Source organism: Onychomys torridus, chromosome 7 (genome assembly GCF_903995425.1).
Source record: "Onychomys torridus chromosome 7, mOncTor1.1, whole genome shotgun sequence".
Classification (NCBI taxonomy): Eukaryota; Metazoa; Chordata; class Mammalia; order Rodentia; family Cricetidae; genus Onychomys; species Onychomys torridus.
The window spans coordinates 31,566,545-31,591,379 of record NC_050449.1 but is presented as its reverse complement, the minus strand read 5'-3'; the positions used below and the strand labels follow the sequence as shown (position 1 = coordinate 31,591,379).

General features: G+C 42.3%; 1 protein-coding gene across 7 annotated transcripts in view; it reads right to left on the bottom strand.

The window, feature by feature from the left end:
- The window catches only part of Msantd2 (Myb/SANT DNA binding domain containing 2), a 34,504-nt gene extending 19,734 nt beyond the window's left edge, over positions 1-14,770 (bottom strand). For 2 of the 7 annotated variants that reach the window (XM_036192267.1, XM_036192268.1), the window contains exon 1: positions 14,046-14,766. In XM_036192267.1, the coding sequence (XP_036048160.1) occupies positions 14,046-14,561 (516 nt within the window). In that variant the 5' untranslated portion in view covers positions 14,562-14,766. The other 5 variants (XM_036192260.1, XM_036192259.1, XR_004945413.1 and 2 more) reach the window with 4 other exon arrangements.
- Positions 14,771-24,835: the final 10,065 nt, after the last annotated feature.

Below are 24,835 nucleotides of genomic sequence, written 5' to 3'. Positions count from 1 at the left end.
AACCAAGTGGCTATTTTAAATAATCCTATTTTCTCAGGACTGGAGTATGTGGAATCATGATAGAGTGCCTACCTAGCAGATGCAAGGCTTTAAGCTCAATCCCCATCACTGCAAGAACATATCATCATTTCCTATTAGAATATAGAATCTGTGCTTTGATTTTTAAAATCAGTTTTGTAACCAGGTATGGTAACAGACCTGTAACCCCAGAATTTAAGAGATGAAGGTGGCCCAACCAGAAGTTCACAGCCACCAGTTATACAGTAAAGACAGCCTGAGCTAGAACTACTGTCTTAAAAAAAAAAAAAAAAGTTTATTATTTTCATTGATATACTGATATCTCATGGTTTCTTCAATTAACTGTCATATGAAAATAGCTTCATAAATCTTTGATGGATGAGTGAATAAAAATTCCTTAAGATTGTGCGTTAAGTAGTTCAGATACCACATACAAGGTTGACCTTTTGTCCTAACACAGTCTTCTTTATAAATTATAACCTAATCTTTCCATGGAAGAAAAATACTTATAAATTAAATAGATAATAAAAAGCAGTTTTTGATTGATATGAACTTTTATTTTGGTTTGATTAACATCACTTACAAACATATTTGGCTTATTTGAATAAATGAAGTCACCTAAGGAGAAAAAGCACTGTAAATTTCAGAAGTTTGAGTATTTCAATAAAGGAGTCTCACAGACTGAGGAACAACAACTAGAAAACACAGAGGTAAACAACTTCCTGTCTACTCTATCAATTATACCAAGTCAATACTATTTGCTAGCGCAAACTATGTTATTCAATAACAGAGCTGAGACCACACAGAAAACTGAAATGATGACTGCTATTCCTAGAAAACCCGAGAATAGATACAGATTTATTATTTCCCTAAGGCTTACACAGCACATCCTAAGTGAAAAGGTAACACTCGGTTAGTGCCAAGAAAAACAAAGTATTTCCACAGGCTCTCAAGGATTCTAAGCTATAAGTAGGTGATAATTACAAAGATTTAAATATGTCTTTTTCCAAGTGCAGATTACCTTTCACCTAGTATCAAAACAGTGGAAAGTCTCAGCACAGATTACAAACTCCAAATAATTGTGGCATATGCATAAGAGGCATTGGTTCATTAGGCATCCATTTTAAATACATATGGAAGTTTCTGCAAAGGCAAAAGTTTGCAGACTAGAACATGGTGCATAAGGTCCCCCTACAGTGATAAAATTATTCCCATAACCCTAAAAACTCTACAAACAAATAAATAAATATCCAAAGCACTAATAGTATTTGTTAGTTATTTTTGAAACTCAGAGTTCTTTCCCATTTTATCTCATTTTCTAAACATGACTTTCCATAGTAGTGGGGGTGGGTGGGGTGGGAGGTAGGTTGTGTCTTTCCCACAGGGTAAAAAATATAGCTAATGCAGTGGTTCTCAACCTTTCTAATGCTATGACCCTTTAACACAGTTCCTCATGCTGTGGTGACCCCCAACCACAAAATTATTTTCACTGGTACTTCATAACTGTAATTTGCTACTATTATGAATTGTAAATATCCTGACTTGCAGGATATTTCAAATGCGACCTCTGTGAAAGGGTCATTCGACTCAAGGGGTGGAGACCCACAGGCTGAGAGCTGGTGTGCTAATGTATCTCAGCCTAGGGATAAAAGAATACTTGTAGGACAGTTAACATATGAAATCTAGCCCCATCTGGTGGCACACACTTAAATCTGAGCATTGCAGAGGTGGAGACAGGAGACTAACCAATCCACCTACGGGGTACTAGGCCTGCCAGAGTATCATGTCTCAAAAAACTTTCAATTTGTTAAACTGAAATCTTAGATCTGAATTTAGTTCTTACCCTCTGGCAATGTGAAAAAAAGAAAAAAGGGACAAGATAATCTACCTTCTGTGCACATCTGTCCAAACCAGACAGACTGGGGGCTAAAAGAATGTATCTTCCAGGCCACAGGGCAGGGCTGTCCTAACAGGGTGTTCTATTTCTATCTCCCTGGGTTGTGTGTAATGAAGCCTAAAACTTAGCCATAAAGTCCCATGAAGGTCATCTGTGACCACAGCACAGAACTGGCAGAGGGTGACAGGCAGTTCTAGACCAAGTTAAGATCCAACAAATCCCTCCACAACTGTGCCAGGTATGAAAGCTGTTCTCTTCTTCTGAGCTGCCACTGCTGCTGCTCCCCCTCCGCCTACCTCACTGCAAGGATGACTTCCAAGTGCACCCCACACCTGCACTCTCTCATCCTTCTAGTCACACACACTGCCAGGGACCGCTGTAAAATGAGGGGTGGCCTTGTTACATGATAAGAAAGCCCCACTTCCCTGGTCTATCACCCGACCTCCAGTTCCTCACCAGTCTCCTTTCTTACTACTTCCCTTGGCCCTTCACTTAACCAAGTGTTCCACTGGAGAATCCGGGACTTCTTGCCTTGTTGTAGTAACTCTGGAAGAGTACAGGTAAAAGCACCTGGCCTGCTGACCTAAGTTCAATCCCTGAAACACACCTTTGTCTGGCCTCTGTAGGCCTCAGGCACACATGTGATGCACAGACACATATGCAGGCAAAATGCCCAAACATATACAATAAACATTTTAAAATATATAAAAAAAAAAAAATTTTAGCAAGAGTACAAGGCTGGCAAGATGGCTCAGTGTGTAAGGGTGCTTGCCACCAAGCCTGACTGACCTGAGTTCAATCTCTGGGATCCTCATTGGTAAAAGGAGGAACTCATCTCCCAAAAGCTGTTGTGCTGACCTGCACGTGTCATGGCACTTGAAACACCCAAGAACAAACCCACCATATACATACTAAATAAATGTAATAAAATTTTCAAAAAGAGCAGAATGAAAAATGTTGGTTTCACCTCTGTATCCTCCAGGTCTTTTTTTGGGGGGGCAGTTAGGGAATGGGTAAAGGAGATGGTGAGACAGGGTCTCATGCCATACAGCCCAGTGCTGGGATTAGAGCTCACTCAGCTCAGTTCTCTTGTATCAAACTGTAGGATGGGTTGAGAAGCCAATTTCAGTGCCTATGACAATAGCCCACATCAAAGCTAAAGAGACAGTGCACACTGGAAACATCTTGTCAAGATGTCACTGGGACCAGGCTATAGTCCTAGCATTATAGAAAGCTGAGGCAGGAGGAAGATCATGAGTTCAATACCAAACTGAGCTACACAGTGAGTGCTAGGCCAGTTTGAGCTACAAAGCAAAATCTTGCTCCCCTGCCTGAGAGAGAGAGAAAAAAAGAGGAGCAGGAAGGGGAGGGGGTCCCTAGTGCTGCAAGAGGGTGGTTAGTAAGATGGCTGAACAGGGGCTGGCTTAAGTCGAAAGGATGGATGCAGGCAAGGGACATATAAAGAAGGCCAGCCTGGGGAGAAGGGGTGGGTTAGTCTGTGGACACAGAGTAACGGATGGTATCCTGGCCCCTACAGTGCCACCTTATAGCAATTGAGGGGGGCTCATGTATCTCTGGGCTACTCCATGACCCTGCAAATGGGTCCCTGCTGCTGCAGACTCAAGGCAAAGGCTGACACCTACCATTGTTCTATCACAGTGCAAGAGAGTAAAGAACCATACCCACAGACTTGCTAATGTAACACGCTAGTTCATGAGAAGCACACACACAGACAGGAAGTCAGGCAGGCCTCTCCCCCCAATGTAAAGCTTGTGGGGTGAACATGGAGGAAGGGCTCCGTGGATCTTCCCTTCCCGTCTCTCCAGAGTACACTCCATGTGGGGACAGCAGGCCCCCGGCTGCCAGTGCCCTCCTTCCTTTCATTCTCCTCCTATCATTTGCTGTGCAAAACGTTTGGGAACCACTAGACTGCGCTGCTGATAGGATGGACGAGCAGTACCTCAGGGGGGTCACTAGGGGAAGCAGTGTGATGCCAGGGGGCAACAAGGAGGGCACAGCAAGGGCTACCTCTTCTAGTGTTTCCATATCCATAGTTATTAATGAAGCTCCGAAGCTGCTCTATGTTCAAATAGGACAGAACCTACTGGAATAAAGTGCACATAGTATCAGTGAGTTAACGTTTGTGAAGCACTTAGCAGTCTGTGGTACATGCTTAATGCTACATTTATCATAGCACTATATACTGTAAGCTATCGTACTTATTTTTGAAACTTACTTCTATTATATGTACATGTTATATTAATGTGAGTACTAGTCCTCAGAGTAAAATATATTCTTCTTGTGGGTTGTAGTCAAATAAAGATGTACAACTTTGGGTTTTCTTAAAATCCATTTTAAGGAATACAATTATAGATATTTACACAAGTACAGTTCAACACTACAGAAAATACACAACTCATCAAAAACATTACCTAAAATTGGCACATTCACTCAAATGCCACCCTGAAATTATCAGTTTACTCTTTCAGATATTTCTTCTTCTTGGTTTTTTTTTTTTTTTGCTTTTTGAGACAGGGTTTCTCTGTGTAGCTTTGTGCCTTTCCTGGATCTCACTTTGTAGACCAGGCTGGCCTTGAACTCACAGAGATCTGCCTGGCTCTGCCTCCCGAGTGCTGGGATTAAAGGTGTGTGCCACCACTGCCCGGCTCAGATACTGAAGACACTATGAAGCAATCATTCACAGATCCTAAATCACACCTTCACCACAGGCCATGTACTACACAGCAAATTGTTCTTTAATTAAAAGGCACTGCTTTTTAAATAATCACTTAAAATTTTTGAATAGAGCCAGGCAGTGGCAGCACATGCCTTTAATCCCAGCACTTGGGAAGCAGAGTTCAGGGAATCTCTGAATCCAAGGCCAGCCTGGTCTACAAACCCAAGTTCCATGACAGCTAAGGCTACACAGAGAAAGTCTGTCTTAAAAACAAAACATTGGAACAATTTCACTATTTCGAAGGATCCAGACTACATTATCCTGAGTGCACACAACTACTCATCTACACTCCAGCCTTCTGCCCAAGTAAGCACAGCTTTAGTTCTGGGAAAGCCTGAGAGCCTAGGATGCCATGTGCTCCTGAAGCACCACGACTGCAGAGCCAACAGGAGCTTTACATCAACGCCAACACAACCACACACACTTCTGTACTTCTCAAATACTTACTGTGAATAATGAAAAATGAAGGTCTTTACTTCAGACCTTATTACTTAAAGAAACACTGGATCTCAAGGATTGAGTCCCACTGTTTTCAGGCAAGAAAGATATCTAAAAACTACACAGGGCTTTCCTCTGCTAATTGATCAGAGACCTAAAAACCGTGGAGATTAGTGTCAACCCAATGTTTAATTTGAGGAATAAAGTTTGGCCTCTGGATTCAGAATGACCAAGGAAACAATGGGTTCAAGACATTGCCTCTTTCAAATGTAATGACTATTTCCTACTCCATAAATCTGCTAACACTTAAACAAGAATATTATAAGGATACTTTAGTTTCAGAGCACATTATTTATAAATTTTACAGCCATCTTTGTCTTACTCATCCCAAACCACGTTTAGTATTTCAAGTATCAGTAATTTCCTATAAAATTTTAAAATATTCTTAGATTTATTTTCTTCTGTGTATGTATGTGTACCACCTTCCTACCTGGTGCCATGGAGGTGAGGAGAGTAACAGACCCCCTAGAACTGGAGGAACGAATAGCTGTGAGCCACTATGTGGTTGCTGGGAACCAAACTAAGGTCCTTTGTAATAGAAGCAAATGTTCCTAATTGCTGAGCCACTTCTCCAGCCCCTGGTCTAAATTTTTACTATCTGCCTAAAAGGTTTTAGAGGGTTTGTGTAGTCTTTGGGGACTACATAGCACAAAAACCTGCACACAGTAATTCCAAAGTTGTCTTGGCCAATGTAACAGCACTGAGACATGTGGCTATTCACATTTATATTAAATTCCAAACTCATCTGTAGTCACTCTGGTAACATTTCAACAGCACCTGTTAGTGTCTGCTGTAGCAGGTAATGCAGGTGTGAAGAGCTCTTTCTACTATCACAGAAAGTCCTCCTGACCTTTGAGTGCTAGAGAACCAGGAACTTAATACCTGCCCTAGTCAATGTAGGTTAGAATACTGTTAGATCTTCAACTAAAATTACCACCTAGAACAGTGTACCATTTCAAGGCCTCCTACCCAGAAACAGAACGGTATGACAGGTCAAAGGCATTGTGACCTTCCCTAGAGCTCTAAGTATGTGGCCAAGAGAATCCTTTTAAAGAGTGTTTTAAAGCTGGGCCGTGGTGGTTGAGTAACTTAATAGAAACAAAAAATCATTTAAAATCCAGTTACTTGGGCACACTAGTCACATTCCAAGGGGGCCGTAGTCACATGTAACTGATAGCAATCAAGCTGAACTAGCAGACATAAACATTTCCATCATCACTGAAAATTTTATTGGATGACATTGTTTATACTACAGGGCTTGTTTCATATTTTTCCTTTTTTGGGTTTTCAGATAGGATCTCGTGTAACCCAGGTCAGCCTCTCTATATAGCCAAGAATGACCTTGAGGTCCTGATCTTTCTGCCTCCACCTTCCAAGTGTTGGGAGTCTGCTGTTCCCCCATATCCCCTTTGCTGTCCTGGGGAAGGAACCCAAGGCTTTTAACCATGCTGGGCAAGTGTTTCTACCCAGTTACACCTACACACTTTAAATGTTTCCCTTTACTTTTCTTGGTTTTTGTTTGTTTGTTTTTGTGATGGTTAAGATAGAGTTTGGACTCACTTATGGAAACACAAGTATGAATATATCTATGAAGATGTTTCCAGAAAGGTCTGAGGAAGGAAACCAACTGAATGCTGGTGGCATCGTCCCCATGTGATGGGGTCTCAGGCTGAATAAAACAGACAGCAAGCTACACAGCAGCAGTCTTCTCTCTACTTCCTCACTGTGAACACAACACATTCACAGCTGCCTTAATTCCTGCTGCCATGACTTCCCTGCCACAACGGTCTGAGGCTGTGTGCAAACTGGCAACCAAAATAAGCCCTTCCTTCCACAATTGCTTCTCTCAGATATTTGTTACAGCAATGGGAAAAGTAACTAATACAGGGTCTCTCTGTGTATCCCAGATTAGTTGCAAGAAGCTCATGCCAGCCTTGACTTTGCAATCCTCCTGCCTCCGCCTCCTCCTGAGTGCTGGAACTACAAATGTAAGCCACCAAACCCAGATACACATTTAACTCTACTCTTCATTAGATAAAAGATCTTTAAAAAAAAAAAAAAAAAGGCCAGGATATAACTGGGAATCGCACTCACTCACAGTTCTAGTGGGAGCTTGCTTGTATTACCTCTTCAAAGCTGAAAGCCCTAGTATAAGATTCAAGAGACAGACAGGGCTTTGATAACTTAGCTCAGGAAGACCTTGACCTCTCTCTCTCTCTACATAACCGGGCTGGCTTTAATCTGCTCAACCTCCCAAGTGCTGGAATTATAGGCATGAGCCACCATACTCTGCTCAAAGGAAACAGGTTTTGGTGGCCGTTACAGTTTCATACAGTGCTATCCAAGGCCTTACAATGCTTGGCAAATAAATGTTCGACCACTACCACTGAGCCACACTCCCAACCCCAAACAAGTAAACTTTTAAGTGATAAACAAGCCTTTACGTGACAGTAAGATGGAACAACAGAATATGTAACAAATGATAAGAGAAAGATCTAACTGGATCTATTCATGTGGCTTACAACATTTCTTGAAGATCTTTCAATACAAAGAAGAAGAAAAGTCTTGTCAAAAACACCACAGAAAGTCCTCAGGGATAGGTAGTCCATTAAATGTTTGTACAAAGTGAGCAGTATCTTTTGGCTCCAAGTTTATCTCGACTCTACTGGTTCTCACAAACAGATAATACATTGTATTGTCATTTGGGTGCTACACTACAAAATGTTTTTCAATGTACAAATCTAAGCAGTGTTCCAAGAAACTGTTTTGTTTGCTAGACAGAAGACTACTCTGATGGGGAAGCAGTATGGAACACACACACAGCAAAGGCAAGTTTGTTAGGTCTCACACACAGTCACCTTGCCTATCAACTACAGGAAAAGCTAGACATATACATCTGTTCAGAGACATAAAGCCAACTCTCAAGAGGCACATTTTTGGTGAACATCCAAAATATGGGACTTAAGAATGAGGTTTGCAATGCATTAGACTGACTGGCTGAAGTGAATGTGGCATCTGGTTCAGAAGTGAATGCTTTCGCGAATTCTAAGTCAAGACAGACCTCTCAACTACTCAGGATGGAGGGAGAAGATGGTTCCCCTTTTGAAGTTAGCACACTTACAATTTGCTTTAGTCGTATGTCATTTAATCAAGTACACTCTGTCTATCATCATTTGTGTTTCACACATCATCTCAATTCTTCAGTGTGTGGACACAAGCTTCAGCTGGAGTAAAAGCACTTCAGACTACAGAAACTGTATTTAGCAGTTCTTTTTGTATCCTAACGACTAGCAGACAGCCCCACACATAACAAGGTCCATTTGGTGAGCGAATATACACAGAAAAAGTTTACAGAAAAAAAACAAAAAAAGACCACACAAGGCAAACAAAACAATACCAAAAGAAAAAGAAAAAAAACAAAAAACAGCCCTCTATATTTATTTATCTGACTCCAAAATTAGGCTGGAATTGTTAGCAAACACATTTTCTTCTGGCAAACAAAATGCAAGAAAATTTCAGAATAAACAATCTGTGTAGCAAAGCAGTTTCAAACACATCTATTTTATCCAAAAAAAAAAAAAAAACAAAAAAAACAAAAAACCCAGAACAAATACCAACATCATGGCAGACATCGAATGAAATTCTACAACTCTAAACAGTGTTTATATCTGACCTTCAATTAAAATATAGCCACGTGAACAATATTAAAAAGTTGAACTTCAGTAACAAAAATCCAACAGTTATTAATATTTATAATATTAACACCTTCATTGTATAAATAACAAGCACACTCCAGAGAAGTAATATACTTAATTAAAGAAAGTAATTGGGCTTTCCTATGCTTTCTTAATGGCTTTTCATATATATACACACACACACATATATATGTATATATATACATATACATACACACACACACACACACACACACATATATATATATATTTTGAGCTGAGGATCGAACCCAGGGCCTTGTGCTTGCCAGGCAAGCGCGCTACCAAGACACCCCTATGCTTCTTATGAGGAAGGCTGTTCCATGTTAGAAAGTATCTAAATGGGGCCAGGCAGTGGTGGTGCACGCCTCTGATCTCAGACTCTATAGGCAGAGGCAGGTGGATCTCTGTGAGTTCAAGGCCAGCCTAGTCTAGAGTGAGTTGCAGGACAACCAGGGCTACAGAATGAGACTCTGTCTCAAGGAAAGGAGAGGGAGAGGGAATGTGTGTGTGTGTGTGTGTGTGTGTGTGTGTGTGTGTGTGTGAGAGAGAGAGAGAGAGAGAGAGAGAGAGAGAGAGAGAGATTATGTAGATGGAAAACTGATTACTATTCATCTCTTTTCAAGTCAAGAAGAAACTACTTACTAGAGATGGGCATGGTGGCACAGTCCTATAATCCCAACACTCACAAGGTAGAAGCAAGAGGATCAGAAGTTCAAGACCAGCCTCAACTATATATCAAGTTCAAAGCCAGCCTAGGCTACATGAAACCCTGTCTCAAAAAACTGAAAAATTTTACTGATATTTATCTAAATACACTCCCATACCCCATTTAATATGTATGGGTATTTTGTCTGCATGTATATCTGTGCGTCACTGTGTGGCTGGTGTCCCTGGGGGTCAGAAGAGGACATCAGATCCCCTGGAATGAGATGTTTGTGAACCTACATGTGGATGCTGAGAACCAACCCCCAGATGCTGTGGAAGAAGAACAGTTCTCTTCTCAACCATTGAGACATCTTTTAAACTCTCTTTTCTAACTTTACATAACTGAGTATTTACAGGAATTTCAAATACATTACAAAAGAAATATAACTGACTCACATGGTATCTTTCTTCACGCAAGCCTGTTATTAAAACTTTTGTTAATTTGTATTTCTAATAGTTTATAGAGAACACTGTAAGAGAGCAATGGATTGGGCAGTAACTACAGTATTGCCTACATCCTGTTAAGTTTTTTTTGTTTGTTTGTCTGCTCTGCGTTGTTGAGAATGGAACCCAGGGCAATTCCACAAACTAGCACAAGCTCTAACACCTCTAACACCCTAGCACCTTACATTTAAATATGCTACATTATAAGGGCTTCCTGGCTTGATGGCTGGAGAGACAGCTCAGTAGTAATGAGCACTTGGCTCTTGCCAAGAACCCAGGGTTCAGTTCCCAGCACCCACCCACTTGATAGTTCACAACCATCCATAACTCCAGTTCCAAGTATCCAATGCCCTCTATCTAACTTTGGCAAGCACACACACATGCAGGCAAAACACTCACTGAAGATAAAATAAATAGCTGGGTGGTGGATGTGCAAACCTTTAATCCCAGAATTCTGGAGGCAGAGGCAAGTAGATCTCTGAGTTCAAAGCTAGCCTGGTCTACAGAGCAAGTTCCAGGAAAGCCACGGCTACACAAAGAAACCCTGTCTTAAAACCACCCCCACCCACCCCAAAAAGAGATAAATAAATTTTATTAAAAAACAAACAAACAAACAAACAAACAAAAACCCTGACTGGATCTTATTTTCAGATTTATTTATGTGCAGGAATGCATGCCTGTGTGTGTATGTGTGTACTAACATTCCATGTATGTGTGGGTGCTCACAGAGGCCAGAAGAGGAGGGCACTGGATCCCCTGGAGGTGAGGTTACAAGTGGTTGTAAGCTGCCCCGTATGAGTACTAAGGAACAAACTCAGTGCTGCAAGCATGTTTGAGACAAGTCTTATCTCCAGCCCCTGCATTTCTCTTTCATGTCTCATCAACACAACAGCAACAAGAGGCTGTTCTAAGATGGAAGTTCTGAAAAATTGAACCTTTTAAAGATCTGTTTTTAGGTCAAAGACTCTGAGAACTTAAGGTTGTATTTTTCTTAAGTATAATCTCCATTCCCTGGGCAGCTATCTCATAATTATATGATTTTGGTAACTACATTTGCATCAGTGCTTAAGATCACATTTACTAAGTTTTCTAAAGGGACAAAGCTTAGGGATTTATTAAGAGTTTGTTTTATTTGTCCACAGTGCTGGGGACTGACTGCAAGGACTTGTAGAAAAATAGGCAAGCACTCTACCACAGTTATGACGCCTCAGCCCTTCAAAGCTTAGCTTTAATACAATATTTTTTCAAATGTGGTTCCAAAATCTGTATTTTTAACTTTACTAACAATGCTAAAAACTTGTACACATACCCAAGAAGGAGGGACCTCAGTTGAAAAAGGCGGCCTCAAAGTAGTTGCAGCCATGTCTGGAAGGCATTTCTCAATTGCTAAATGATATAGGAGGGCCCAGCCCACTGTGTGTGGTGCCACCCCCAGGAAGGTGTGCCTGGGCTATTAGAAAAGGGTTCCTGACCAAGCCAGGGGAAGCAAGAGGGTTCCTCTGGGGTCTCTGCTTCAGTTCCTGCCTCCAGATTCCTTCCTTGAGCTTCTGCCCTGGTGTGGTTGTTTGAACAAAAATGGCCCCCACAGGCTCATATATTTAAATGTTTGGTCCCTAGTTGGTGGAACTGTTTTAGGAAGGATTAAGGTATGTCACTATGTGTGAGCTTTGAGGTTTCAAAGGCCCAGCCAGGCCCAGTTTCTTTCTCTCTGCCTTCTGCTTGAGGATCAGATGTAGGCTCTTAGCTACTGCTCCAACCCCATGCCTGCCTGATGCCCTGCTTCCCACCACGATGGTCCTAAACTCACCCTCTGAAACTGTAATCAAGCCCCCAGTTAAATGCTGCCTTTAATAAATTACCTTGGTCATGGTGTCTCTTCACAGCAATTAAAAAATTAACCAAGATACGTGGTTTCCCTAAATAATAGACTGTAACCTGTAAGCCAAATCAAAAATAAACCCTTTCCTCCCCACATTGGTTTTGGACAGTGTTTTATCACAGCAACAACAAGGAAAAAAAAAAAAAAAGAACACCTTCCGAAATTCCTTCTAAACTTCATTTGGTAACCAAAGTATTCAGTGCCTACTGTGTGATGGCACACTGATGGACAAGGCAGATCAGAACTTGTCCTTAAGGAATTTTTAATTCTGGCAGGAAATAGCAACATTAACAGGAGTCTGAGTTCCTTGATCCAAACTGTTTAGAGTGGAGCACTTTACAAAACAAAACAGTTATCATCCCGCCTTGTCTGTGAATTGCTGCAGTGTATCAGAGAACCATCATCTCAGAATCTCAAAACACTCAAAGTTGGAGGTCAACTTGGTCTTACCTGTCTGAAAACAGGTAAACTGATCCTCTAAATTCTTCAGAGGCTCAATCTCCTTTCTTTGCTTTAGATTTCCTTCTCATAACAGGACAATGAAGCATTCCAACTAGATATTCCCTGGTTGTTTGAGAAACAATTTTATGGAGAGATTTATATTCAGCAAGGTTTTGATAGTATACTTTGAAAGTCCTATGAATAAAAATCAAGAAAACAGGCATAGTTTACAAATGCCCAAGACACTCTCTGAACTCCAGAAAAGTTTGTGGACAGCAGCACAAAGAAACTGCCCCAAACTTAACAAGAATGACCCTGAACAGAGAGCAAAGAAAGAAATCCAAAGAACAACAGTTTTTCACCGTTACATATTATTTCAATGACTTCCTTGTTTAACAACCGAGTTCAGTAACAATCCTCAAATGTACATTATCAAATAATCTGACTTAACTTGCTAATGGGTGCCAAATTCCAAGAACAGTTGGCAATAATGAAACAGCTGAATCTAGACCAAGTTTTCTAAGTAACAAGTGAACAACACAGAAGCCAAGACTTCATGAACTCTGGCACAATCTCCTCGATTCAGCGTGCCTACTCTTACAACTGTTCTTATTGGGTTCTACAGCTGTTTGCTAATGTGGTTATTCTCAGCTGTGACTATTCTTGGTGGTTTTTCATTCCCCAGAAAAAGTACCTGTACTATCAGAAATGAATACTATGACTAAGTACTGTAAACGTTTTCAATGAAAACTGGGGAAAAACTTTTAGCAGACTCTAGAACGAGGAAAAGAACGTAACTAAAATACAGCTCCTTGTCTGCAAAGACAGAAACGAACGCTTAGATAAGACATTAGAAAGAAACAGCAAAGCGATACTCCAGGGCTGATGGTAAAATTTAGCCCGCATTAAGCCTCCGCATTTAAACATGCAGATGCAAAAGGATGGCCAGATGCACGCTGTTTTACTTGTCAGCATCGGGCACCGTAACTAAAGCAGTATAAAAACTGGGTGTCAAGAAGGGGCATCCTCAGAAGTAGAAGCCCTCCAGCCAAGCTAACTTTAAAGAGATCGCCAATCCAAATTCCAATGCAGCCCTCATCCAGCCTAACATTGAAGGTGTCCTCTACCTCCACGATAACAATACACGACCTGTCTTTCAATAAGCCTTTCCAACTCTCCAAAAGCATCTCAAATCTTGCTAGTCCTTACCACCTCAAGTGACAAGCAATACGACTGGTACCAAAGGCCAGCCGTCCCAAGGTTCTTTCTTAAAACTCCATCGCTTACTGAAAAAAATCTTACACTGGACGCTCATCCGGCCCCCTGCTGCCCTTCCTCAACCCCATCCCAACTGGACAGCTTCAGCCTGAGAGCCCCTCTACCTGGGAACAAAGCAGTAAGGGCGACAGCACCAGCGACAGTGCGGCCCCGCGCACAATAAGAAACTTCAGAGCGCAGAACATCCTCAATTGGCAAGAAAGAGGGGCGGCGGCAGACACGCCCAACTTCAAACTCAGGAAACCTACGGGCTGGCGGCCATCTGGAAAGAAGCGCCCCTTCCCAGCGAGAGAAGAAAAGAGGCGGGGGAGACGCGAAGGGCACCCGGGGCCCGGGAGGGGAGCCCCGTGCTCGGCCCGGCCCCCGCCCCCAGGCCCGCTTCCCCGCCTTCTATGTCTCTGGTTCGCTGCCGCGGGCAGGGCGGCCGGTTACCTTGATGCGCTCCCGGCACTGGGACGGGGTCCGTTCGTAGCCCAGCTCGGCCAAGGCCCGGGACACGCGCTCGTACATGGCCGGCCCGGGGGCCTTGCTGCCGAATACCGTGCCAGCTCCCTCCAGCTGCTGGTACCGCGCCTCCACCAGCCGCTCGTTGCCCCACACAGCGATGAGCGCGTTAGTCTCTGCCGGCGTCCACGACATGCCCCGGCAGGCGGCGGCAGCAGCCGCCGCGGCCCCGCCACCGCCGCCGCCACCGCCGGGCGAGAAGGAGACCGAGGACGAGGCAGCGCTGCGGCCCCCCAGCCCCAGCCCGAGACCCCCGGACGCCGCGGTCCCCGAGCCCGCCGCGCTGCCCGGCCCGAGAGGGGAGGCTCCTCGCGGCGTGGAAGGGTCGGACAGTGATGGGTTCCCGTCGCTCAGGTCGCCAGGAGAAGCTGGGGAGAGCACCTCCATCTTAGGAATTTTTAGCGGCGAGTTGGCGGGCAGCTCCGAGCCACAGGGCGCAGCCATCTTCCAAGCCGCCGCCGCTGCACCGCCCGGAAGTGACGCACCCGCGCATCCGGCCAGCGCGGTCTCCGGGGTTGCCCTGGGGCCTGGCTTGGGGCTGGGCGGCTCGCTGCAAGCTCAGGGCACCGAGGACCTGTCTGGTGGGCTCGAGCGGCCCGTAGATCTCCACTGTTCCCCGCGAGCGCGCCGGCGCCGGCCGCTCCCCTCCAGAGGCGACGGGCGGGGACCCGGCACGCCGTAGCCCCGAGCAGAGAAGGGCGGGGGCATGAGGGCGCGGGAGTGAAGGACTGATTGGAGCCTCCCCACTTCCTCTCCAATCTCAGCCCCCTGCAGCAGGGGTGAGGCCTGTGAAGGGCTCGAGTTAAGGACGAATTGACTATTTCTAGTTTCCTGTCTCCTCCCCGTGCCTATCCTCCCTCCAAGCCCGCCTTTAGGTACAGAGGCTGATGTCCAGGGGGAATACTAGGGAACCCTACAAAGGGTGTGTCCGGGAAGGGAAGGCTTCGGGAAGGCTGCAGAGAGCAGTTCTGAACGAGGCTTTTCAGAGCAGATAGGAGCTAAGAGTGTGTACGCTGAGCTTCTCAAAATACTCATCTATTATAGTAGCTGATTCCACTCACGTGCTCTGCTGGGCAAACACCCTGCCACTGAGCCACACCCACAAGCCCTCGGTTCCACGCCTAGTCTGTTTCGTTACTCTAGGGAGGTGTGTGTAGCCAGTGTGTCACTACACGTCTTTCTTGCTTTTGTACAGTATTTATAAAGGGGGCACAAAAGAGCTCGAGAGCCCAGCAGAATAGCTACTCCAAACCTCAGTCCTCTGTGATTTGGAAGTCGTATACAACCTACCAGTTTTCCATACGGTCAAGTACAAGGAAATCAATAGCACCTCCAGTTATGACAGCTTTTCTGACCTGGTGATAAGTTAGGACACATCTGCCTCTCCTGAATATTTCTGTAAAATCTTGAACACTGAAGTAGCACATAGCTGTAAGGTATATCTGTATTCTTTATTTGTTTGTATGTTTTTGAGTTTTTTGTTTTGTTTTTCAACACAGGGTTTCTCTGTGTAGCTCTAGCTGTCCTGGAACTCAGCTCTGTAGACCAGTCTGGCCTCGAACTCAAATCCAGCTGCCTCTGGAGCGGCCAATTTCCACATTCCATGTTCCTTGAAACTGGAAATCTTAGCCAGGCAGTAATTCCAGCACTCAGGAGTCAGAGGCAAGAGGATCCCTGTGAGTTCCAGGACAGCCAGGGCTACACAGAGAAACTCTGTCTCAAGAAAACAACAACAAAAAACCCTGTAAACTTTATTTTTGTTTATCTAAATTAATGTTTATCTTGGATCGTTAACTTTAAAACCTCTGTAGTGGCTAGAGAGATAGCTCAGCAAGGTAAGGTGTTTACTGCTAAGCCCAAAGACCTAAATTTCATCCCTGGGGACCCACCTGGTGGAAGGAGATAACCAACTCCCATTTGTTGTCCTGTGACCTTCATTCACACAAGTGACATGCCACACATGTTCCCACAAGTGACATGCCACACATGTTCCCACACATACGCACACAAAATCCATTTCAAATATGTGTTTGTTTTTATTTCATGTATATAAATGTTTGCCTGCATGTGTATGTACCCAGTGAGGCTTGGTCCTAGTGAGGGCAGAGAAGGACATCAGATAGATCCCCTGGAACTGGAGTAACAGGGCTTTGTGAGTCATCATGTGCGGTCTGAGTCTCCTGTCAGAGGAACTACTGAGCCATCTCTCCAGCCCCCACACAAGGTAATTAAAAAAAAAAAAAAAAAAAAAAAAAAAAGTTTAAGTCTCCAGGTTTTCTTTTGTTTTAAAGTAGACTTATAACTGAAGTCAACTGACCAATGATATTATGAGTAAACTGTGGGTTTTTTTTTCTTTGTGTGTGTGTGTGTGTGCGCGTGTGTGTGCACGCGCGCGTGTGCACGCGCGCGCGTCTGATGTGTTTTTAACTAACAAATTTATGTTAGGTTTTTGAAAGGAAAAAAAAAGCTGAGGTCAGCCACAGTTACAGAATGGCTATGGTAGTTGTTGGAAAGCCAAAGGATTATGCAGTTGATAATAAAGTCAGAGATAACTACCTTCATCTGTCATATTAAAATGCCACTATAGCCAGCTTTATTCCCAGCACTCAAGAGGCAGAGGCAGATGGAGTTCTGTGAGTTCAAGGCCAGCCTGTTCTACATGAGTTCCAGGCCAGGACTACATAATGAGACCTGGTCTCAAATACACACATATACACACATACTGCCACTATAGTTTATTAAGTTTGCAGAATAAGGGAGTCTAAGGAAGTTGCAGAATTTATTTATTTGGACAAGTTCTACTATAGCCAAGGACTCCTTGTCTTCCTGGCTCTACCTCTTGTATATTAGTGGTTCCCTTTTATCTAAGAGTAAGATACAGTCATCTTGGATAAGTCTATGGATTCTAAAGTCTGAATGCCTGGCTTCAAATTCCACTTCTATGACCTTCAACAAGTTCTTCGTCTAAGAAATGAGGCTAATCTCACAGCATTATTGAAAGAATTAAATGGTTTAATACAGGAAGAATCCTAGAATAGTGAGTGGACAGTTTAGAATAAACATTAGATGAGGGCTCAGTTGTTCCTTCTCCTTCTCCTTCTTCCTCTTCTTCCTCCTCCTCCTCCTCTTTCTCCTCCTCCTCCTTCTTCTCTTCTTTTTCTTTTTGGTTTTTTGAGACAAGGTTTCTGTGTGTAGCCTTCACTGTCCTGGAACTCACTCTGTAGACCAGGCTGGCCTGGAACTCACCTGCCTCTGCTTCCAAAGTGCTAGGATTAAAGGCCACCACCAACCTGTTAGGCCCAGTTGTTTTTTAATATAAATTATTTGGCATACATGAAAGGGACAGTCATTCTCAAATCATATACAAAACCAGAGATTCCAAAGAGTTTTTAAATTCCTGCTTTATTTTCCTCTTAATGTAGACCCACTAACAACCCTCCCTTCTCCTATTGCCTGATTCTGGATGATTCTCAAATCAACTCTGACTCACTCAGGAACCCTTTCTAGATAAAGCTGACTGAGAGGTCTCACCTCCCACGAACTTCAGTTACTATTTATTACTTATGTACTATTTCTCTTCCTTCCCATACCTTTGGGTTTACCTAATAAGAAAAAACTGTATCAAGATTAAAATTTGCAGGAGCATCCTAAAAGTAAGATTGAATGCAAATGATAGTTGTCAGTAGATAAGCATCTATTTGTAAGATAGTGCATGGAAGGGGAGAGTATAAAATAATATACTCTACCTACTTTCGTTAATTTACACCATCTCTTTATTCTTTCAATCCCTTCCTCCATAATCTATGTCAAGTGTTTTCCTGGCTTTTACATATAAATTTGCTTTGATTTTGTGTATATGTATGAGTGCTTGCATGTATATATGTGTCTGCTGTGGGATGTCCATCTGTACACCGTGAATATGTGTTTCTGTCATTGGTTGATAATAAAGTTGTTTTGGTCTATAGCCAGGCAGAATAAGGCCGGGAGGGAAATGGAGATACAGTGAGAAGAAGGGTGGAGTCTCAGCAACCCAAGCAGCAGCATCCCCCCAACTCTCCCCCATCATATCAGCGACCACTGGAGCCACAGTCCCCATCTGCACCTGATTGTCAGAAAAGGTAAATGACCTAGCATTAGCTGGACAGCCCAACTGCCTAGGTCCTAGTGGGGGCACACCTCTCCCCCACCCACCTCAGTCCCAGATTGGTGGAAGAGCAACCACTGGAGCCACAGGCCCCACCTACACTGATTGGAGGAAGAGACCCAAGCAACCTGGCAACAGCATCCTCCCCGCCCCCACCAACCTCCACAGAAGCCTGAGCAACCCCCAGAGCCACAGACCCCACCTCTACTGATTGGAGGAAGAGATAAGTAGACACCAGTGCAAGAATACATTCAACAACATAAAGAGCAATAAGGCACCACCAGAACCTAGTGGTTCTAAAACAGCAAAACTTGAACATCCCAACACAGATGAAGCAGATGAAAATTACCTTAAAAATAACTTTATGAAGATGATAAAGGCCCTTAAAGAGGAAATGAAAAATTCCCTTAAAGAAATGGAGGAAAAGACAAACAAAAATTGGAATAAGTCAATAACTCCCTCAAAGAAAGCCAAGAAAACCAAGAAGAAACAATCAAATAGGTGAAGAAAACAGTTCAAGACTTGAAGATGGAAATTGAGACGGTAAAGAAAACACAGACTGGGGGAATTCTGGATATGGAAAATCTGGGTTAAAAAAAAGGAACTATAGATGCAATCATAACCAAACAGAATACAGGAGACAGAAGAGAGAATCTCAGGTGTTGAAGATACAATAGATGAAATAGATTCATCAATCAAAGAAAATATTAAATCCAACAAATTCTTAACACAAAACATCAAGGAAATCTGGGACACCTTGAAAAGACCAAACCTAAGAATAATAAGGATAGAAGAAGGAGAAGAATTCCAGCTCAAAGGCACAGAAAATATATTCAATAAAATCATAGAAGAAAACTTTCTTAACCTAAACCTAATAAAGGACAAGTCTATGAAGGTACAAAAAGCTTACAGGACACCAAATAGATTTGACAAAAAAAAAAAAAAAAAAAGTACCCTTGCCACATAATCAAAACACTAAACATACAGAATAAAGAAAGAATATTAAGAGCTGCAAGGGGAAAAGGCCAAGTAACATATAAAGGCAGACCCATCAGAATAATACCTGACTTCTCAATGGAGACACTGAAAGCCAGAAGGTCCTACATAGACGTTATGCAGACACTAAGGCCATGAATGCCATCCCAGAATATTATACCTAGCAAAACTTTCATTCACCATAGATTGAGTAAACAAGATATTCTATGACAAAGCCAGATTTAAACAATACCTGTCCACAAATTCAGCCCAAAGAAATAAAATTCCAAGCCAAGGAAGTTAGATGCACTCACAAAAACACAGGCAATAGATAATCCCACACTAGCAAATACCAAAGAAGGGAAACACACACACCACCAAAAAAATAACAGGAATTAACAATCAATGGCCATTAATATTCATTAATATCAATGGACTCAATTTGCCTATAAAAAACACAGGCTAACAGGATAGATATGAAACATAATCTGCTGTGGATATCGCTCTGTGTAAATAAAGTTCTGATTGGCCAGTGGCCAGGCAGGAAGTATAGGCGGGACAAGAGAGTAGAGAATTCTGGGAAGTAGAAGGCTGAGGAGAGACACCGCCAGCCGTCGCCATGAGAAGCAACATGTAAAGACACCGGTAAGCCACAAGCCATGTGGCAAAGTATACACTAACAGAAATGGGTTAATTTAAGATAGAAGAAGTAGATAACAAGAAGCCTGCTACGGCCATACAGTTTGTAAACAATGTAAGTTTCTGTGTACTTTCTTGGTTGGGTCTGAGCGACTGTGGGACTGGCGGGTGAGAGAGATTTGTCCTGACTGGGCCAGGCAGGAAAACTCTAACTACAATAATCCACCCTTCTGCTGCATATAAGAAACACACCTCAACTTCAAAGGCAGACACTACCTCAGAGTATCTTATCAGATCACCATGGCTTAAAGTTAAAATGCAACAACAACACAAATTTCAGAAAGCCTACAAACCCATGGAAACTGAATAATGCTCAACTGAATTGCCACTGGGTCAAGACAGAAATAAAGAAAGAAATTAAAACTTCCTAAAATTTAATGAAAATGAATGTACAATGTTGCGGTAACACCCCCACTACCACCACCCGTTTACCATGTCCAAGTGAAGGTCTGTGGATGGGAAAAACAAGAGACCAGCAAGTCATTCGTGCCAGGGGATGCCGAATGTCATTTATTGAAGAAGGGAGGAAACCTTACAAGCACAATGGAGGAACCCCTGGAGGGCAGAAGTTCCCTACTGAATGTTCTACATTCTTGCATCTAAGCTGTTTACACCAAATGCAGGATACACAAACAAGAAACTTCCCTTAAGCATTCAGGAGGGTGGAGACCAGCAGGGAATCAGCATAGGGAGGACATCAAGGTCAAGGTCAGGCAAACAGGGCAGCAGTTATCCAACTTGGGAGTTCCAGGGCACTACAGTACAACATACCCAAACTTATGGAACACTATGAAAGCAATACTAAGCTGGGCGGTGGAGGCGCACACCTTTAGTCCCAGCACTTGTGGGCAGAGGCAGGTGGATCTCTGTGAGTTCGAGGCCAGCCTGGTCTACAGAGCAAGATCCAGGCCAGGCACCAAAACTACACAGAGAAACCTTGTCTCAAACAACAACAAAACAAAACAAAAACAAAAACAAAAACAAAATCAAAAACAAAAAAAAGAAAGCAACACTAAGAGGAAAGTTCATAGCACTAAGTGTCTACATGAAGAAAATGAAGCAATCTCATACTAGTGACTTAACAGCACACCTGAAAGCTCTAGAACAAAAAGAGGCAAGCTTGCCTATGGATTACCTAGGGTCCAGGGATAATGCTACATCTGGTGTGGGATATCTGAGGGGGAAAATGTGTATGTACACTGTGATCTTATGTCTGTTAACTTCATTCCTCTAAGAAAAAATTACATCTATTCCTATACAGCTCTGTCAGGCATTCAGGGCAGGAATAACTCTAGATGCACCAAGCTCCTTACCTGTCTACTTTATTTCTCTGGGATGAAATCCTATCTACATAGCTTCAATTCCTTCAGGTTCCCTCTCATAGCCCTGTTAACGACTAAGCTCTTATGCTTCCAGCCTCATCTTTGTCCTCTGTTTCTTCATCCTCCATCTCTACTTGCTCAATACTCCTGGCTCAAGAGTTCTGCCTTACCTCTGTGTTCTTCTCTTCTTCTTGGTCATGCCATTCTATCTACTCTACAGAAAAATGCCTGTCTCTCCTTCCCCTGGCCATGTGGTTCTCTGCCTCCTTAGGAATGTTGCTCTACCTTCCACCTTGATATGTAAAAACCTCTTTTGTACTTAGTCAGTTAGTTACTCTGGAGAGCCACTAGGCCTCAAGGCATCATTTGTACAAGAAACAAAGCTATGCAGTTTCAGTCTTTTTGTCTCCTAGGCTCAGCAGGAGTTAGTTACCTCTTTGCCAAATGGTCTGGGAATGTTTGGGCACACAAGAATTTCATAGCAGAAAACAGCTGAAATATTAAAGGCTGGATGACACCAAATATTCATAACAAATGGCTTGCCTTTTAACACACCATTGACCAGTCAAAGTATAGCTTTAACGCACAGGTGAATCTCTATAATATATTCTTGTGGCCTGCCACACTTGGCCAGGAAGAAGATGCCAGGAAATAATCAAATTGAGGGCTGAAATCAATAAAATAGAAACAAAGAGAACAATACAAAGAATCAATGAAACAAAGAGTTGGTCTTTGAGAAAATCAGCAAGATAGACAATTCTTTATCCAAACTAACTAAATGGTAGAGAAAAAATATCCAAATTTACAAAATCAGAAATAAAAGGGGGACATAATAACAGACACTGAGGAAATCCAGAGAATCATCAGGTCATACTTCAAAAACATGTACTCCACAAAACTGGAAAGTATAAAAGAAATGGAAAATTTCTGGATAGATACCACATACCAAAATTAAATCAGTACCAGACAAACAACTGAAATAGACCTATAAACCCTAAGGAAAGTCTCCCAACCAAAAAAAAGCCCAGGGCCAGATGGTTTCAGCACAGAATTCTACCAGAATTTTAAAGAGCTAATACCAATACTCCTGAAATTGTTCCAACAATAGAAACAGAAGGAACATACCAAACTCCTTCTATGAGGCTACAATTACCTTGATTCCCAAGCCAAACAAAGATGCAACAAAGAAAGAGAACTACAGACCGATCTCCCTCATGAACATTGATGCAAAAATACTCAATAAAAAACTGGCAAACCGAATCCAAGAACACATAAAAAAAAAAAAAAATCATCCACCATGATCAAGTAGGCTTCATCCCAGAGATAAAGGGATGGTGTTCAACATATGAAAAACTCTCAATGTAATCCACCATATAAACAAACTGAAAGAAAAAAAACCCCACATAATCATTTCATTTGGTGCTGAAAAAGCCTTTTACAAAATCCAACACCCCTTCATGATAAAGGTCTTGGAGAGAACAGGAATACAAGGAACATACCTAAACATAATAAAGGCAATTTACACCAAGCCAACAGCCAACATCAAATTAAATGGAAAGAAATTCAAAGCGATTCCACTAAAATCAGGAACAAGACAAGGCTGTCTGCTCTCCTCATATCTATTCAATATAGTACTTGAAGTTCTAGCTAGGCAATACGACAACAAAAGGAGATCAAAGGGATACAAATTGGAAAGGAAGAAGTCAAACTTTCACTATTTGCAGATGATATGACAGTATATGGAAGTGTGCCCAAAAATTCTACCAGAGAAATCCTACAGCTGATAAACACCTTCAGTAATGTGGCAAAATACAAGATTAACTAAAAAAAAAAAAAAAAAAAAAAAAAAGTAGCCCTCCTATATACAAATGTTAACCGGGCTGAGAAAGAAATCAAAGAAACATTACATTTTACAATATCCACAAATAATATGAAATCCCTTGGGGTAACTCTAACTAAGCAAGTGAAGGGCCTGTATGACAAGCACTTTAAGTCTTTGAAGAAAGAAATTGAAGATGTCAGAAGATGGAAAGATCTCCCATGCTCATGGATAGATAGGATCAACATAATAAAAATGGCCATCCCACCAAAAGCTATCTATAGATTCAATGCAACCCCCATCAAAATACCAACACAATTCTTCATAGACCTCCAAAGAACAATACTCAACTTCATAAGGAAAAACAAAAAACCCAGGAGAGCTAAAACTTCTGGAGACATCATCATCCCTGACTTCAAGCTCTACTATAGAGCTATATAAATAAAAATAGCTTGGTATTGGCATAAAAACTGACATGTGAATCAATGGGATTGAATTGAAGACCCTGATATTAATCCATACACCTTCGTATACCTGATTTTTGACAAAGAAGCCAAAACTGTACAATGGAAAAAAGAAAGCATCTTCAACAAATGGTGCTGGCATAACTGGATGTCTGCATGTAGAAGAATGCAAATAGATCCATATCTATCACCATTGAGAAAAGGTCTCACTATGTATCCCTGGCTGTCTTGGAACTCACTCTGTAGACCAGGCTTACCTCCAACTCAGAGATCTGCCTGCCTTTGATTCCCAAGTACTGGAATAAAGGCCAGTGTCACCACACCTGGCTTGAATCAATACTTCTTAAACTTAAATTGACATAAAATTCATTATTAAATGAAGCTGAGAATCAACCTCAGTTGTTAGTCTCCACCATGGCTATGTGCTAGGATTAATGAAGGAGCTGCTTTTAAGATACTGACTGCTGGGGCTGGGACTGGGTAGCCTGGTGATAGAATGTGTACCTAACAAGCAAATCCTGGGTGTAATACATAGTACCTCAAAAATAAGCAATCAAATATCTCACTAAGATCAAAGGCTTTTAAAAATGCAGCCACAGACATACTATGAAAATACGAAAGAATTTTTAAATATTTTATTACATTTATTTATTGTGTTGTGCAGGCTCACCCAAACACCTGTGGCTGTCAGAGAACAACTTGAAGGAATCTATTCTCTCCTTCTACCATGTGGGTTCTGGAGACTGAATTCAAGTCACCCAGTTCGGCAGCAAAGCAACTTTACCCACTGAGTCCTCTCACCAATGTCCCCCCCCCCATTTTTTCTTTCTTTCTTTTTTTAAAAAATATTGACTGTTGGGTTCTGTGGGTGTGGCCCAGTTATGCAGTGTTCCTGGGGGATCATGTGGTTTGGGAGGCAGTGACCAGACCCACTGGATCAAAGACCTCAACATAAATCCAGTTACACTAAACCTGATAGAAGAGAAAGTGGGAAGTAGCCTTGAACACAATGACACAGAAGACCACTTCCTAAATATAACACCAGTAGCACAGACACTAAGAGCCACAACCAACAAATGGGGCCTCCTGAAACTGGAAAACTTCTCTAAGGCAAAGACACAGTCAATCAGAGAAAACCACAGCCTACAAAATGGGAAAATATTTTTACCAACTGCACATCTGATAGAGCCCTGATCTCTAAATTATATAAAGAACTCCAAAAATTAGACATCCAAATACCAAATAATTCAATTTAAAAAACAGGGTACAGATCTAAACAGAGAATTCTTAACAGA